A 13774-nucleotide genomic window follows, 5' to 3' on the forward strand; every position below is an offset into this window, starting at 1 on the left:
AAAAAACTATCATTATCGTTTTTTTATTCGAAATTTCGACGATATGAATGGATTACGAAGAACGAGACCATCATCATAATGTTTGAAACCGATGATGACGATCGATTTGTATGAAGATTGATCATCATTGATCCAAACATTTTTTTTTCGTTGTTGTTGTTGTCAAAATGTCGTCTTCATCATCATCGTAAAAAAAAATGTTCAAGGTTGACATTCATCAGCAAAAATGTTTAAATTGTCAATACTATATAAATATGAATCAGTGTGGCCACCGTTTCTGCCATCAACAACATTGAGAATGTAAACAAACATGGAATATAAATACATTTATTACACAGAGAAAAAAAAATTAAATTGTTGAATTTTTAATAAATTCAAGATCATTTAAAAGAAAATTTTGCAAATAAATCAATGTCTTGGCAATTTTGTGCACAGAACACAGTTTTTTTTTCACATCGAATTTTATTGATCCAAATTCATTAAATGATATCAGGATCCATTTTCAAGATACGTATCATAAATATAATAATATATTTAAGATTAATTCTTGAGATTGAGTCAGTGTCATGTGTGTGTGTGTGTGTGTTTTATTTATCTGTTTCCATTTTTTTTTCGATCCATGAAATGATGAAGCATATATTAAATCAGAATCGATAATGATCATTCATTTGAATGGATTTTTTTTTTGAAGAAAAAAAAATCAAAATTCGCTTTAAATTACTATAATCCAGGATTTATATTTTATCTGAATCAATTTCATCATCATCATCATCATCATTGATTTGAATTTTTTCAGTACAAATATTTTCATTTCTCCAGATCCAAAAATGTTTACGGATATATGAGAAAATAAAACCATTTGCTATTTACACAAACAAAAATTTTTTTTTTTTTTTTTGATGAGAATTTTTTCTGTTTATTTCATTCCAATTTGAATTAAGATTTGACAACTTTGAGAGATCCAATTTTTGATAAGATTTTATTTCCAATTTCAATGAATAAATGATCCATTATCAATGTGAATTGTTTTTTGTGTTTTTTCTATTTCATTTGCTATTTCAAAAGTTGCCGCAACAGAACAGAGAAAAGAAAAGTTGACTTCATTTTTTTTTTGATTGAAAAGATTGATGATTTTTTTTTCTTCTGCATCTGAAAATTTAATTTTGATAAAAAATGCCGTCTTCAACAACAACGACGACAACAACGACGACGGCGATGATGATGATAACGTTGTTGACGATAATCGTTGCAAGTATTTTAAGATCAAGATAGATAGGTTGAATTCATTTCGATTATCAATGTCAATTTGTTTTTCTTGTTGTTGTTGTTTTGCTTCTACCACCAAAATCACAGGTTCAATTATTTTTTCCTTCTTAAAACTTATCATCAGCTATTGATTCACCTGTTGCTTATCTGTTGATTCCATTCATTCGATAACGAATATGATGATGATGAATTGTATACTGATATTCTTAGTTGACGGAAAAATATTGCCGCTGATAAAAAAAAAAGAATTGCTGCTGTCTTGTGACGTGTTTTGCCTGTTTTTTTTCTGTTGGAACATTTCAAACAAACCGAAATTATCATCATGAGTGAAAAAAAACGTTGTAACATTGACCATATATATGGAAAAAAAACCCAATGCAGTTTTTAATTCTTTTCAGTTTTCTGAAAATTCCAACAACCATACTATCTAGCATATCATATACATCTTTATAGCATTCGTTCCATGATCATTTCATCAGATTTTTTCTTTAAACAAAAAAAAAGATGAGAAAAAATTAAAATTTTTAATGAACATTTCAATCAGATGGATTTATTATTTGAAAATTGTCATCATCATCATATACTTATGACGACAATCATTGGAGAGGATGGATGAATGAATGAATGAATGAATGTAGGATGGGATGGATACTCTAATAATAATGATGATGACCATCCAGTATGGATTTTTAATAAAATTTTTTTTTTGTAATTGAAATCATGTTGTTTCAGATGATAAAAACGATGATAATGTTCAAGGAATTATTTCTACGTGAAAAAAAACAAACAAACAAACATTGAAGATGATACATTTTACAGGTACAGGAATGTTTATAATGAATTTAATCTTCTCGAAGAAGAAGAAGAAGAATAAGAACAAGTTAGATACAACTATCCCATCCCATCTTTATGAACTTTAAAAAAAAAAATTATGGATCATCATAAAAAAAATACGTGTGAATTTTGTAATCATCACCATCACTATATAAATCAAATGTTTTTATCACAATCTAATTTTAGTTATAAGATTTTGTTGTTCTTATCATCATCATTATCATCGTCGTTATATCGTGTTTTTTTTGTGTGTTTATCTGGTGTGATATTTTTTCATTGATTTGCGGGAAAAAAAATGATGTTCGCTAAGGTTCGATTATAAATTTGTTTATTATAAATTTGAATGAAGATCAAACTTGATATTTTCTATCGAAAATGATTCAATTATTTATTCTGAATTATTATTATTATTCTGAATTAGGTTGTTTTTGTTTTGGCAACTATTTCCGTTGCTTATGGTCAATTGCTTCAACAAGGTCCATCTACTGTTCAATTGATTCCAATCGGTTACGGTGGTGGTGGTGTTGGCAATTTTGGAACCGTTGGTTTAACCGCTGCTCAACCTCAATTTGTGATTGCTGGTGGTATTCAACCAGCTACTGCTGGTATTCAATTCATCAGACAACCACAAGCCGTTCAATTAGTTGCAGCACCACAACCACAAACCGTACAATTTGTTGCTGCTCCACAACCACGAATTCAATTTGCTGCAGCTCCACAACCACAAACTATTGCTGTTGCTCCACAACCACGAATTCAATTTGCTGCAGCTCCACAACCAGCTCCAGTTCCGGCCCCAGCAAGAATTCAAGTTGCCGCACCAGTTGTACAACCAGTAGCTAGAGTCGTTGAAGAAGATTACAATGAACCTGGTACACCAGTAGCTCCTTATGCATTCTCTTTTGATGAAACTGATGAATTTGGCATGAATTTACAAAGAAATGAAGTTAGCGAAAATGGTGTCGTTACTGGTCAATATTCATTCACAACACCAGAAGGTTATACACGTCTTGTTAAATATGTTTCTGATGAAAATGGTTTCCGTGCTGAAGTTGATACAAATGAACCAGGTACCGCAACATCAGCACCTGCTGATGCTGTATATCGATCATCAGCTTCACAACAACAACAACAACCACCAAAATAAATCATGGATAAAGAATCTATTTTTTTTTTTAAACAATCTAGTTTCAAACTAAATAAATTTTTATTTCAAATAAATAAAAATAACCCAAAAGATTTTCAATGATAAAAACAGACACACACACGCACACACACAAACAAACACAAACACAAAAATTCTGAAAGAAAGCTTTCTTTTGTCTCAACAATGAAAAGAAAAAAAAATCAATAATCAATGAATTGTGAAGTATTTTTCAATTTCAAATTTATAATTTTCTTATACCACCAATCAATCAATCAAACAAATTATTCGAATACAAATTATTATTATTTTTTTGTGATTAAAAAGTTTATTTTTAATTTTTTCATTTTCATTATATCCAACCTTGTTGCCATATCAAGCGATTTTTGCCATTTAAGGTCACATACATATAGAGAAAAATTGATCGTGATTGATAATGGTTGAATGCCATAAATATTCGTAATATTCATATATGATGATGATGATGATGATCAACGACAAAAAAAAATTCATTAATCCATTAATCCATTTGATTTTCACACGATGCAGATTATCTGATATGATTTGATATCAATTTTTTTTTTTTTTTTTTTTTTTTTTCATTGTCGTCGACAATTAAAATTTGATTCAATGGAACAACAAAGTAAGTAAGGCCATCTTGTTGTGGATATTTCAAACATTTTATTTTTTTATTTTTTTTTCTTACAACCAGAAAACAATAAAATCATGTTGGTTTTTCTTCTTTTATTTTATCAATTAATCAACAGAAAAAAATGAAATTTCAGGTAGTATATATACTGAATTACATGGCAGTTTTTTTTTGAAAATTTATTTCTTTTTTGTTTTGTTTTGTTTTAGAATTTTAAGAAAAAAAAATTAAAAAATTTAGAACAAAGAATCTGGATAACAATCAATCAATCGATGATCAATTTTTTCGAATGTTGAGAAAAAAGTTTTCTTTTTGTTTTGATTATGTAAAACCAGCAACAGCAAACACATGCACTGAATAAATTGATAATCAATCCGGTTAATTATTTTGAAATTTATATCAGAGAATTGATATTTATTTTTGTTTATAAACAGGTGGATTCGATGAAACGATAGCTGCATCAGCTGGTGATGATGTAAGTGTACCTGGTTCATTAGTTTGAATTTCAGCACGGAAACCATTGTGATCGGCAATATAATTAACGATACGAGCCATACCATTTGCATCACGATATGAATATGAACCACGTACAGTTCCTGCACCATCTCCGGATTCTTGTCTAGTCATCTGTGTACCATATTCATCAACAGTATCATATGAATAACTGAATGGTTGTGGTGGATATTGTTCTTCTTGTTCGACTATTGCAGCTGCTGGTGCTGAATATCGAATTGGTTTTGCTGAAGCTGTATAGGCAACTGGAACGGCAACCGGTGCTGCTATTGGTCTTGGTGCGATTACTGGAGCCGTGTAAACAATTGGTTTAGCTGCTGTGATAGCAATTGGTGCTACTGGAGCGACTGAAGCAACATATGATCGTGATACTGGTTGAAAACGACCTGTTGATAATGGACCAAGAGCACCAGCACCACCATATGTTTGTGAATATTGTATCTGTGGTTTTGGTGCAGCATTGACCAATGCCACTGTTGTGGCGATCATAATCATAATAAATTTCATCATCATTATTGAATCGAATATGTTAATAAATTGCGCACACAAACAAAAAAATTACGAACAACGTAATGAATCGTATGAATTTCAAATTCAAAATGAATCGACGAATGACTGACGATCAAAACAAGAAAAACAACAACAGATATACCAGGCACTTAAAAATGAATGAATAAATAAATAAATGATGATGATGATGATGATGGTGATTACGACGAACAAATTAAGATAATTTGATACGTTTGCAAAAAAATTAAATTCCAAACAAAACAAACGAAATGGACATCAAATTGATTCCTTCTATTTATATGCAATTGATTATTGTGATGGTGGTGGTGATAATCATGAATCCAATAAAAGAAGAAAAAGAAGAAGAAGAAAAAAAATGGTGATATAGCAATTATATTGAACACTTCTTTTTCATTCACTTTTTCTTGTTTACCTTTTTTTTCTGTGTGTTTCTGAAAAAAAATTCAATTCAATTCGTTTCGAATTTGAGTTTGTCTTTCTATTCGTTGTTGTATTTAGTTGTATAATAATCATATATATTCATCTATCCGATGATGCTGATGATGATGATGATGATGATTGGTCACCAATTGTAAATTGATATCTTGCGAAAAGTAGGTGGAGATTTTTCTTCTTCTTTATTTGTCTCGAAACACGCACACACACACACACACACACCTACACCCGTTCCATTAGTTAACATATGCAACGAATGAATGAATGAATGAATTTTGAAGAGAGAGAATATCTATCTTCAACTGACCATTTTTTTTCGCTTCTTGTGTTTGTCTGTTTTTTTTGCATTCGACACATGGAAAAAAAATCAATATTTGACAAAGTTTCATTCGCAGCAGCAACGAAAAAAAAAAACAAAAATTAATCGAATAAAAAAAGAAACGAAAACAACAAAAACAAAACAAACAAGATGTTTATCAAGATAATGGCCAGTTTGAATATGTTTTTTGTTTTCAAAATCCAAAATAACATACATGCTATTCGAACGAATTTATCAAATAATTTCAATGAACATCGTCGAAATTTTTCATTTTTGACTATTAATCAATCGAAAAACCAATCCATCAATAAATGGATCCATCATTTTTTATGATTATAAATGATAAATTCATTCACATTCATATTGCTTCAAGGCTTTTTTTTGTCGAATTTTTTTTTCTTGTTTGTGTGTGTGTGTCTGTATCAAGTCTGTATGTATTTAATGTTTAGGTTGAAAGAATCATCTGGCTTGTAAAGGAATATAGAAATTATTATCATATATTGATGATGGTGATGATGATGATAAAATGAAATGAAATTGATGAATCAATTTTTAACGATTTAATTGAATATATGATGATGATGATGATAATCCTTTTTAACCTTGATCAAAATTTTTACACAACAAAACATATATATTCGATGTTTGAATTTTAATTTTCAAAAATTTTTAAACTATTACAATTCATTATACACCCAACCTTTTTTTCCGCTTGTTGTTGTTGTTGTTGTTTGTTCATTCTGTTTGATTAACAACAACGACAACAATGAAAATTTTTTATCAAATCTGACAGATTTTCAAGGTTTTTTTTATCTTCCATTACTTTTTGTTTTATTGTCCCGATGATCAACATATCGAATTGATGGTCGGTTTTGTTGTCACATTCATTATGTTCTTGTTGTAAAATGTTTAAAATTGCCATAAATCAATTTCAAAAATAGAAAAAAAATGAAGAACAAATGCTCTAAATCAGTTCCAGTTTAATGCATTGCATGTATGTGTTTGCCATTTTTGTCGACATTTATCAAATGAACAAATCGCAATTTTCCACTGTTTTTTTTTCTCTCTCTCTTTTGCATTTGGAACCGAATCCACAATCGATCCACAATGTTTAGTGCATCATTCTCTTTCACACACACACACACACATGAGATGGCGATCCAATGGCATAAAAATCTACATTTCTTCATATAACAAAAAGAGGATTTTCACATCAGATCATCGTCAATGTTTTTTTTCATGATTCAAATTTTTTTTTCAATATCTATGATGATGGTCATCTGTCAAAACAATTAAACAAAAAATAAAATTACACACAAAATGTCATACAGAGAAATTCAATTTATTGAGATGATATATGAAATAGATTCTAATTAGAATCTTTAATGAATATTTTACATTTTATGATTAATTTTTGGCAGAAAAAAATGGATAATCAAAGCAAAAACAGTAATCAGGATTCATCCACAAGAATATTATTGTTGATTGCAAAACCATTGAAGAAATTTAACAACGGAATTTTTGTCGTCTTCAAGAAAAATGTCAGTAAGTTTCGGAAAAACTTGATCAATAGTAATCTGGATAAGTTTATCGTGCACATCATTCAGTTCATACTTGATAATTACTGGAAGATATGTGCTTATTGTTTGTTCATTGAGATCATATCGTATGAATGTTTTACAATATCCTATTAATCGTTGATCACAATAACAATTGGCTAGATCAATAAATTTGGTAAGGTTTTGTTTATCAATTTTAATGAAGCCATTGTGCAACATACGGAGATAGGCATAGTATGTATCATAATCATAAGCATTGATGGTTACCAGATTATTTTCACTCCAATCGCCAGAAAACATTCGATTAAAATATTGTGATACAATTTTCAAATAACATTTACAAGCCAGTATACGATTTTTACCAACAATAAATTCGAAATCATAATTATCTGGATTGTCAAATAATCGGATGATTGATTTGTAACATATTGAATTATGTGATCCGAATAAATAGGTTTTAGGTGTAAGGCCAAATGTGATTGGTGATTTTAGTATCATTGCCGATGCAGATGCAAATGATACAGGTTGATCATCTAATTTTGTAGGTGATGTCCAAATGCCATTCTTGGTTCTACCACAGGCATAATATGATGATCCATCATATGCCAATGAAAAATCAAAAACTTTCGAACATACTACTTGTTGTATTTTTTCAATAGGTATAATTGTTGGTTTTGATCGCATCACATCATCACCGAGACCAAGTTGGCCTTGAATGTTATCACCACAGGAACAAAGCTGTCCATTTTCAAATAAGAATAAGGAATAATTATAGCCAGCAGTAATATTTTTGATTCGGCTATTGATCAAATCATCAGGAAATACAACAAGGGTTGGGGTGTTTCGTTTCATATCATCACCAAGACCTAATTCACCAGATTCATTCTCGCCCCAAGAATAAATTTTCCCCGTATTAGTTATTGCAAGACTATGGTACCCTCCACAAGCCATAAGCATAACATTTTCTAGGCCTGTGTTAACCATAGTTATATATGATGAAGAATTACCCGTTATTTGGCCATATTCATTATCCCCCATTGCAAAAAGAGCACCATCTTTTCGTAACAATAAAATATGAGACCATCCACAAGAAATCATTTTAAATTCATCATTACCAGTAGAGATCAATTTCAAGGTTTTGTTTGTATTCCAAAAAGAACTACCATCAGCTAGATACACTCGGCCATCATCAGTTAACACGGCAATAAAGTTATGGCCAGAATCCACCTGAACAATTTGCATATCATTCAGAAATGATATCTGTTGTGCAAGTTTTGGATCATGTTTCAACGATAGCCATGAACATATTTTTTCGCCATATGCATATGTGGCATTTTTAGTCATCAACAGAAATTCTATTTTAGGGTTTGTATCATCATAATGCAGTATTGTGAAAACCGAAACAACGGAATGAAGAAATTCTTGTTCGATAAATTTAAAATAATTTCGAAATAATACATTATCAACATTTTCTGATGGTAATTTTGCCATTATTGATGATAAAAAAACACTCAAAATATTCAAGGATTGGCAAATTACTAAGAGATGATACTTGATCAACAGTGATGACGAAATGTTGAGTGACAAAAGTTATTTTACAAAGAGGTGGCGTTGTGATCGCAAAATTTTTTATCAGTTTTTTAGAGTCCAAAAAACAAAGAACTATTTTTATAATGAATAATTGTTGTTGATCATAAGACCAATTGAGGAATTCAAATATTCAAATTCAATATTCAATATTCATCAAAGCATCAAAAATTCTGAATTCAATATACAATCATCAAATCGAATTCTGATTCTCATCTCTTTTCTCAAACTCAACATGACCAATAGATGTCGTACTATGTTTCAAGTGTAATCATTTGAAAAAATAAAAATAAAAAAATATATTTTCAAATAAAATTCCAATGTCCATTCCAATGGACTTGTCCCAACACACACACACATACATCGAAATTGGTCCAATAAATGACCATTGACATTATGGCGATGATAATTAGTAAATCAAAAACAAATATTGAAATAAACACAAACATCCGATGGATGATAATTATCAATTTGAATCGAAATCGCTTTTGAATTTGCTTCAATAGTTGATAAATCGTTTTAATTTTTTTCCCTTTTTCATCATTATTATGGATGGTGAAATGATGAATGAATGAATGAATGAATGATTTATGATAAATGGAATAGATTCTAATTAGAATCTTTAATGAATATTTTACATTGTATAATTAATTTTTGGCAGAAAAAAAATGGAAAAACAGTAATCAGGATTCATCCACAAGAAAATTATTGCTGATTGTAAAAACATTGAAGAAATTTAACAACAGAATTACCGTCGTCTTTAAGAAAACCATCAGTAATTTTGGGCAAAACTTGATCAATAGTAATCTGGATAAGTTTATCGTGCACATCATTCAGTTCATACTTGATAATTAATGGAAGATATGTGCTTATTGTTTGTTCATCGAGATCACTTCGTATGAATTTTTTACAATATCCAACTAATCGTTGATCACAATAACAATCGGCTAAATCAATAAGTTCTGCAATGTTTTGTTTATCGATTTTAATGCAGCCATTATGCAACATAAGTAGATATGCATAGTATGTATTATAATCATAAGCATTGATGGTTACCAGATTATTTTCATTCCAATCGCCAGAAAACATTCGATTAAAATATTGCGATGCCATTTTCAAATAACATTTACATGCCAGTATACGTTTTTCACCAATAATAAATTCGACATCGTAATTATCTGGATTGTCAAATAATCGGATGATTGATTTGTAAGATATTGAATTATGTGATCCGAATACACGGATTATTGATGTGAGGCCAAATGTTATTGGTGATTTTAGTATTATTGCCGATGCAGCTGCAAATGATACAGGTTGATCATCCAATTTTGTAGGTGATGTCCAAATGCCATTCTTGGTTCTACCCCAGGCATAATATGATGATCCATCATATGCCAATGAAAATGAATGGAATGATGAACATGCGATTTGTTGTACATTTTCAATGGGTATAATTGTTGGTCTTGATCTCATCACATCATCGCCGAGACCAAGTTGGCCTTCACTGTTATCGCCACAGGACCAAAGCTGTCCATTTTCAAATAAGAATAATGAATAATCATAGCCTGCCGCAATATTTTTGATTCGGCTATCCATCAAATCATCAGGAAATACAACAAGGGTTGGGGTGTTTCGTTCCTTATCATCACCAAGACCTAATTCACCAGATTCATTCATGCCCCAAGAATAAATTTTTCCCGTATTAGTTATTGCAAGACTATGAAGCCCTCCACCAGCCATAAACATAACATTTTCTAGGCCTGTGTTGACTATAATTGTAAATGATGTAGATGATGAAGAATTACCAGTTATTTGGCCAGATGAATTATACCCCATTGCAAAAAGAGTACCATCTTTACGTAATAATAAAATATGATACCATCCACAAGAAATCATTTTAAATTCATCATTACGAGTAGAGATCAATCTCAAGGTTTTGTTTTTATTCCAAATAGAACTATTACTGGCTAGATACACTCGCCCATCTTGAGTTAACACGGCAATAAATTTTTGGCCAGAATCCACCTGAACAATTTGCATATCATTCAGAAATGATATCTGTTGTGCACATTTTGGATCATGTTTCAACGATAACCAGGAACATATTTCTTTGCCATATGCATAAGTATCATTTTTAGTCATCAATAGAAATTCTATTTTAGGGTTTGTATCATCATAATCATCAGTTGTTATTATTGTGAAAACCGAAACAACGGATTGAAGAAATTCTTGATCGATAGATTTAAAATAATCTTGAAATAATACATTATCGATATTTTCTGACGATAATTTTGCCATTATTGACGATGGAAAAAACACTAAAAATATTCAATGATTAGCAAATGGCAATCATATGATACTTGATCAACAGTCACAGAAAAGAAACGTGGAAACTGGTCGATGACGAAATGTTAAGTGACAAAAGTTATTTTACAAAGAGGTGGCGTTGTGATCGCTAAATTTTTTTCAGTTTTTGTAGAGTCCAAAAAAAAAACAAAGAACTATTTTTATAATGAATAATTGTTATTGATCAAAAGACCATTTGTGGAATTCAAATATATTCAAATTCAATATTCATTTAAAGCATGAAAAATTCTGAATTCAATCAATTCAATTCAATCAATTAGAATTGTGATTCTCATCTCTTTTCTCAAACTTTTCAATCATGGCCAATAGATGTCGTACTATGTTAAAAATAAAATTAAAATGTTTTCAAATAAAATTCCATTCCAATGGACTTGTCCCAACACACACAAATACCTAGAATTGGTCCAATGAATGACCATTGACATTATGGCGATGATGGTGATGATAATTAGTAAATCAAAAACAAATATTGACATAAACACAAACATCCGATGGATGATAATTATCAATATGAATCGAAATCGCTTTTGAATTGCTTCAATAGTTGATAAATCGTTTTAATTTTTTACCCTTTTCATCATTATTACTGAATAAAAATGAATAGGATTTGGATGGTGAAATTCAATTTATTGAGATGATTTATGATATATGGAATAGATTCTAATTAGAATCTTTAATGAATATTTTACATTTTGTGATTAATTTTTGGCAGAAAAAAATGGATAATCAAAGCAAAAACAGTAATCAGGATTCATCCACAAGAATATTATTGTTGATTGCAAAACCATTGAAGAAATTTAACAATAGAATTTTTGTCGTCTTTAAGAAAAATGTCAGTAAGATTCGGCAAAACTTGATCAATAGTAATCTGGATAAGTTTATCGTGCACATCATTCAGTTCATACTTGATAATTAATGGAAGATATGTGCTTATTGTTTGTTCATTGAGATCATATCGTATGAATGTTTTACAATATCCTATTAATCGTTGATCACAATAACAATTGGCTATATCAATAAGTTGGGCAATGTTTTGTTTATCAATTTTAATGCAGTCATAGTGCAACATACGGAGATAGGTATAGTATGTATTATAATCATAAGCATTGATGGTTACCAGATTATTTTCACTCCAATCGCCAGAAAACATTCGATTAAAATATTGCGATGCCATTTTCAAATAACATTTAGATGCCAGTATACGTTTTTTACCAATAATAAATTCGACATCATAATTATCTGGATTGTCAAATAATCGGATGATTGATTTGTGAGATATTGATTGTGATCCGAATAAATAGGTTATTGGTGTAAGACCAAATGTGATTGGTGATTTTAGTATCATTTCCGATGCAGCTGCAAATGATGCCGGTTGATCATCCAATTTTGTAGGTGATATCCAATCGCCATTCTTGGTTCTACCCCAGGCATAATATGATGATCCATCATAAGCTAATGAAAAACCAAAAACAATCGAACATGCTACTTTTTGTACTTTTTCAATAGGTATAATTGTTAGTCTTGATCGATTCACAGAATCACCGTCTCCTCTGTCATCACAACTGGACCAAAGCTGTCCGTTTTTAAATAAGAATAAGGAATAATTATAGCCGGCAGCAATATTTTTAATTCGACTATTGATCAAATCATAAGGAAATACAACAAGGGTTGGGGTGTTTCGTTTCGTATCATCACCAGAACCTAATTCACCAGATCCATTGTTGCCCCAAGAATAAACTTTTCCCGTATTAGTTGTTGCAAGACTATGGTACCCTCCACAAGCCATAAGCATAACATTTTCTAGGCCTGTGTTAACCATAGTTATATATGATGAAGAATTACCCGTTATTTGGCCATATTCATTATCCCCCATTGCAAAAAGAGCACCATCTTTTCGTAACAATAAAATATGAGACCATCCACAAGAAATCATTTTGAATTCATCATTACTAGTAGAGATCAACCTCAAGGTTTTGCTTGTATTCCAAGTAGAACTACTACTGGCTAGATACACTCGGCCATCATTAGTTAATACGGCAATAAATTTTTGGCCAGAATCCACCTGAACAATTTGCATTTCATTCAGAAATGATATCTGTTGTGCAAGTTTTGGATCATGTTTCAACGATAACCATGAACATATTTCTTCGCCATATGCATAAGTAGCATTTTTAGTCATCAATAGAAATTCTATTTTATGGTTTGTATCATCAGTTGTTGTTATTGTGAAAACTGAAACAACGGATTGAAGAAATTCTTGATCGATAGATTTAAAATAATCTTGAAATAATATATTATCGATTTTTTCTGACGGTAATTTGGCCATTATTGACGATGGAAAAAACACTCAAAATTTTCAAGGAACAATAGGTGACAAAGAGATAATACCTGATCAAGAGCGATGACGAAATGTTGAGTGACAAAAGTTATTTTACAAAGAGGTGGCGTTGTGATCGTTGATTTTTTTTCAGTTTTTTTAGAGTCTAAAAAAAACAAAGAACTATTTTTATAATGAATAGTTGTTGTTGATCATAAGACTATTCGTGAAATTCAAATATATTCAAATTCAA

The 13774-nt window shown here is 30.3% G+C and overlaps 5 protein-coding genes across 5 annotated transcripts; 1 reads left to right on the forward strand and 4 right to left on the reverse strand.

Annotated features, from left to right (window-relative positions):
• Window positions 1–2278: 2278 nt before the first annotated feature.
• On the forward strand, window positions 2279–3582 carry LOC124497090 (uncharacterized). The gene is made up of 2 exons (XM_047060697.2): window positions 2279–2410; window positions 2522–3582. The coding sequence occupies exons 1-2, from the start codon at window positions 2396–2398 to the stop codon at window positions 3245–3247; spliced, it is 741 nt and encodes a 246-aa protein (XP_046916653.1). The 5' UTR covers window positions 2279–2395; the 3' UTR covers window positions 3248–3582.
• A 391-nt stretch (window positions 3583–3973) lies between these two features.
• Window positions 3974–5428, reverse strand: LOC124497099 (uncharacterized). Its single transcript, XM_075732869.1, has 2 exons — window positions 5350–5428; window positions 3974–5207 (listed from the first exon to the last, which is right to left on the reverse strand). Exon 2 carries the CDS (start codon window positions 4917–4919, stop codon window positions 4308–4310), a length of 612 nt encoding a protein of 203 aa, XP_075588984.1. The 5' UTR covers window positions 4920–5207; window positions 5350–5428; the 3' UTR covers window positions 3974–4307.
• Window positions 5429–7058: 1630 nt separating this feature from the next.
• LOC124497080 (RCC1 and BTB domain-containing protein 2) lies at window positions 7059–8975 on the reverse strand. Its single transcript, XM_047060684.2, has one exon. The coding sequence runs from the start codon at window positions 8739–8741 to the stop codon at window positions 7167–7169; it is 1575 nt and encodes a 524-aa protein (XP_046916640.2). The 5' UTR covers window positions 8742–8975; the 3' UTR covers window positions 7059–7166.
• A 392-nt stretch (window positions 8976–9367) lies between these two features.
• LOC124497058 (RCC1 and BTB domain-containing protein 2) lies at window positions 9368–11342 on the reverse strand. Its single transcript, XM_047060653.2, has one exon. It carries the CDS (start codon window positions 11133–11135, stop codon window positions 9543–9545), a length of 1593 nt encoding a protein of 530 aa, XP_046916609.2. The 5' UTR covers window positions 11136–11342; the 3' UTR covers window positions 9368–9542.
• Window positions 11343–11916: 574 nt separating this feature from the next.
• Window positions 11917–13576, reverse strand: LOC124497063 (RCC1 and BTB domain-containing protein 2). Its single transcript, XM_047060663.2, has one exon. The coding sequence runs from the start codon at window positions 13528–13530 to the stop codon at window positions 11971–11973; it is 1560 nt and encodes a 519-aa protein (XP_046916619.2). The 5' UTR covers window positions 13531–13576; the 3' UTR covers window positions 11917–11970.
• Window positions 13577–13774: the final 198 nt, after the last annotated feature.

Source organism: Dermatophagoides farinae, chromosome 7 (assembly GCF_024713945.1).
Source record: "Dermatophagoides farinae isolate YC_2012a chromosome 7, ASM2471394v1, whole genome shotgun sequence".
NCBI lineage: Eukaryota > Metazoa > Arthropoda > Arachnida > Sarcoptiformes > Pyroglyphidae > Dermatophagoides > Dermatophagoides farinae.

Bases quoted from the DNA above. Each gene is read 5' to 3' on its own strand.
- LOC124497063 (XM_047060663.2), bottom strand. From the start codon at position 13,530: ATGGCCAAATTACCGTCAGAAAAAATCGATAATATATTATTTCAAGAT.
- LOC124497080 (XM_047060684.2), bottom strand. From the start codon at position 8,741: ATGGCAAAATTACCATCAGAAAATGTTGATAATGTATTATTTCGAAAT.
- LOC124497058 (XM_047060653.2), bottom strand. From the start codon at position 11,135: ATGGCAAAATTATCGTCAGAAAATATCGATAATGTATTATTTCAAGAT.
- LOC124497099 (XM_075732869.1), bottom strand. From the start codon at position 4,919: ATGATGATGAAATTTATTATGATTATGATCGCCACAACAGTGGCATTG.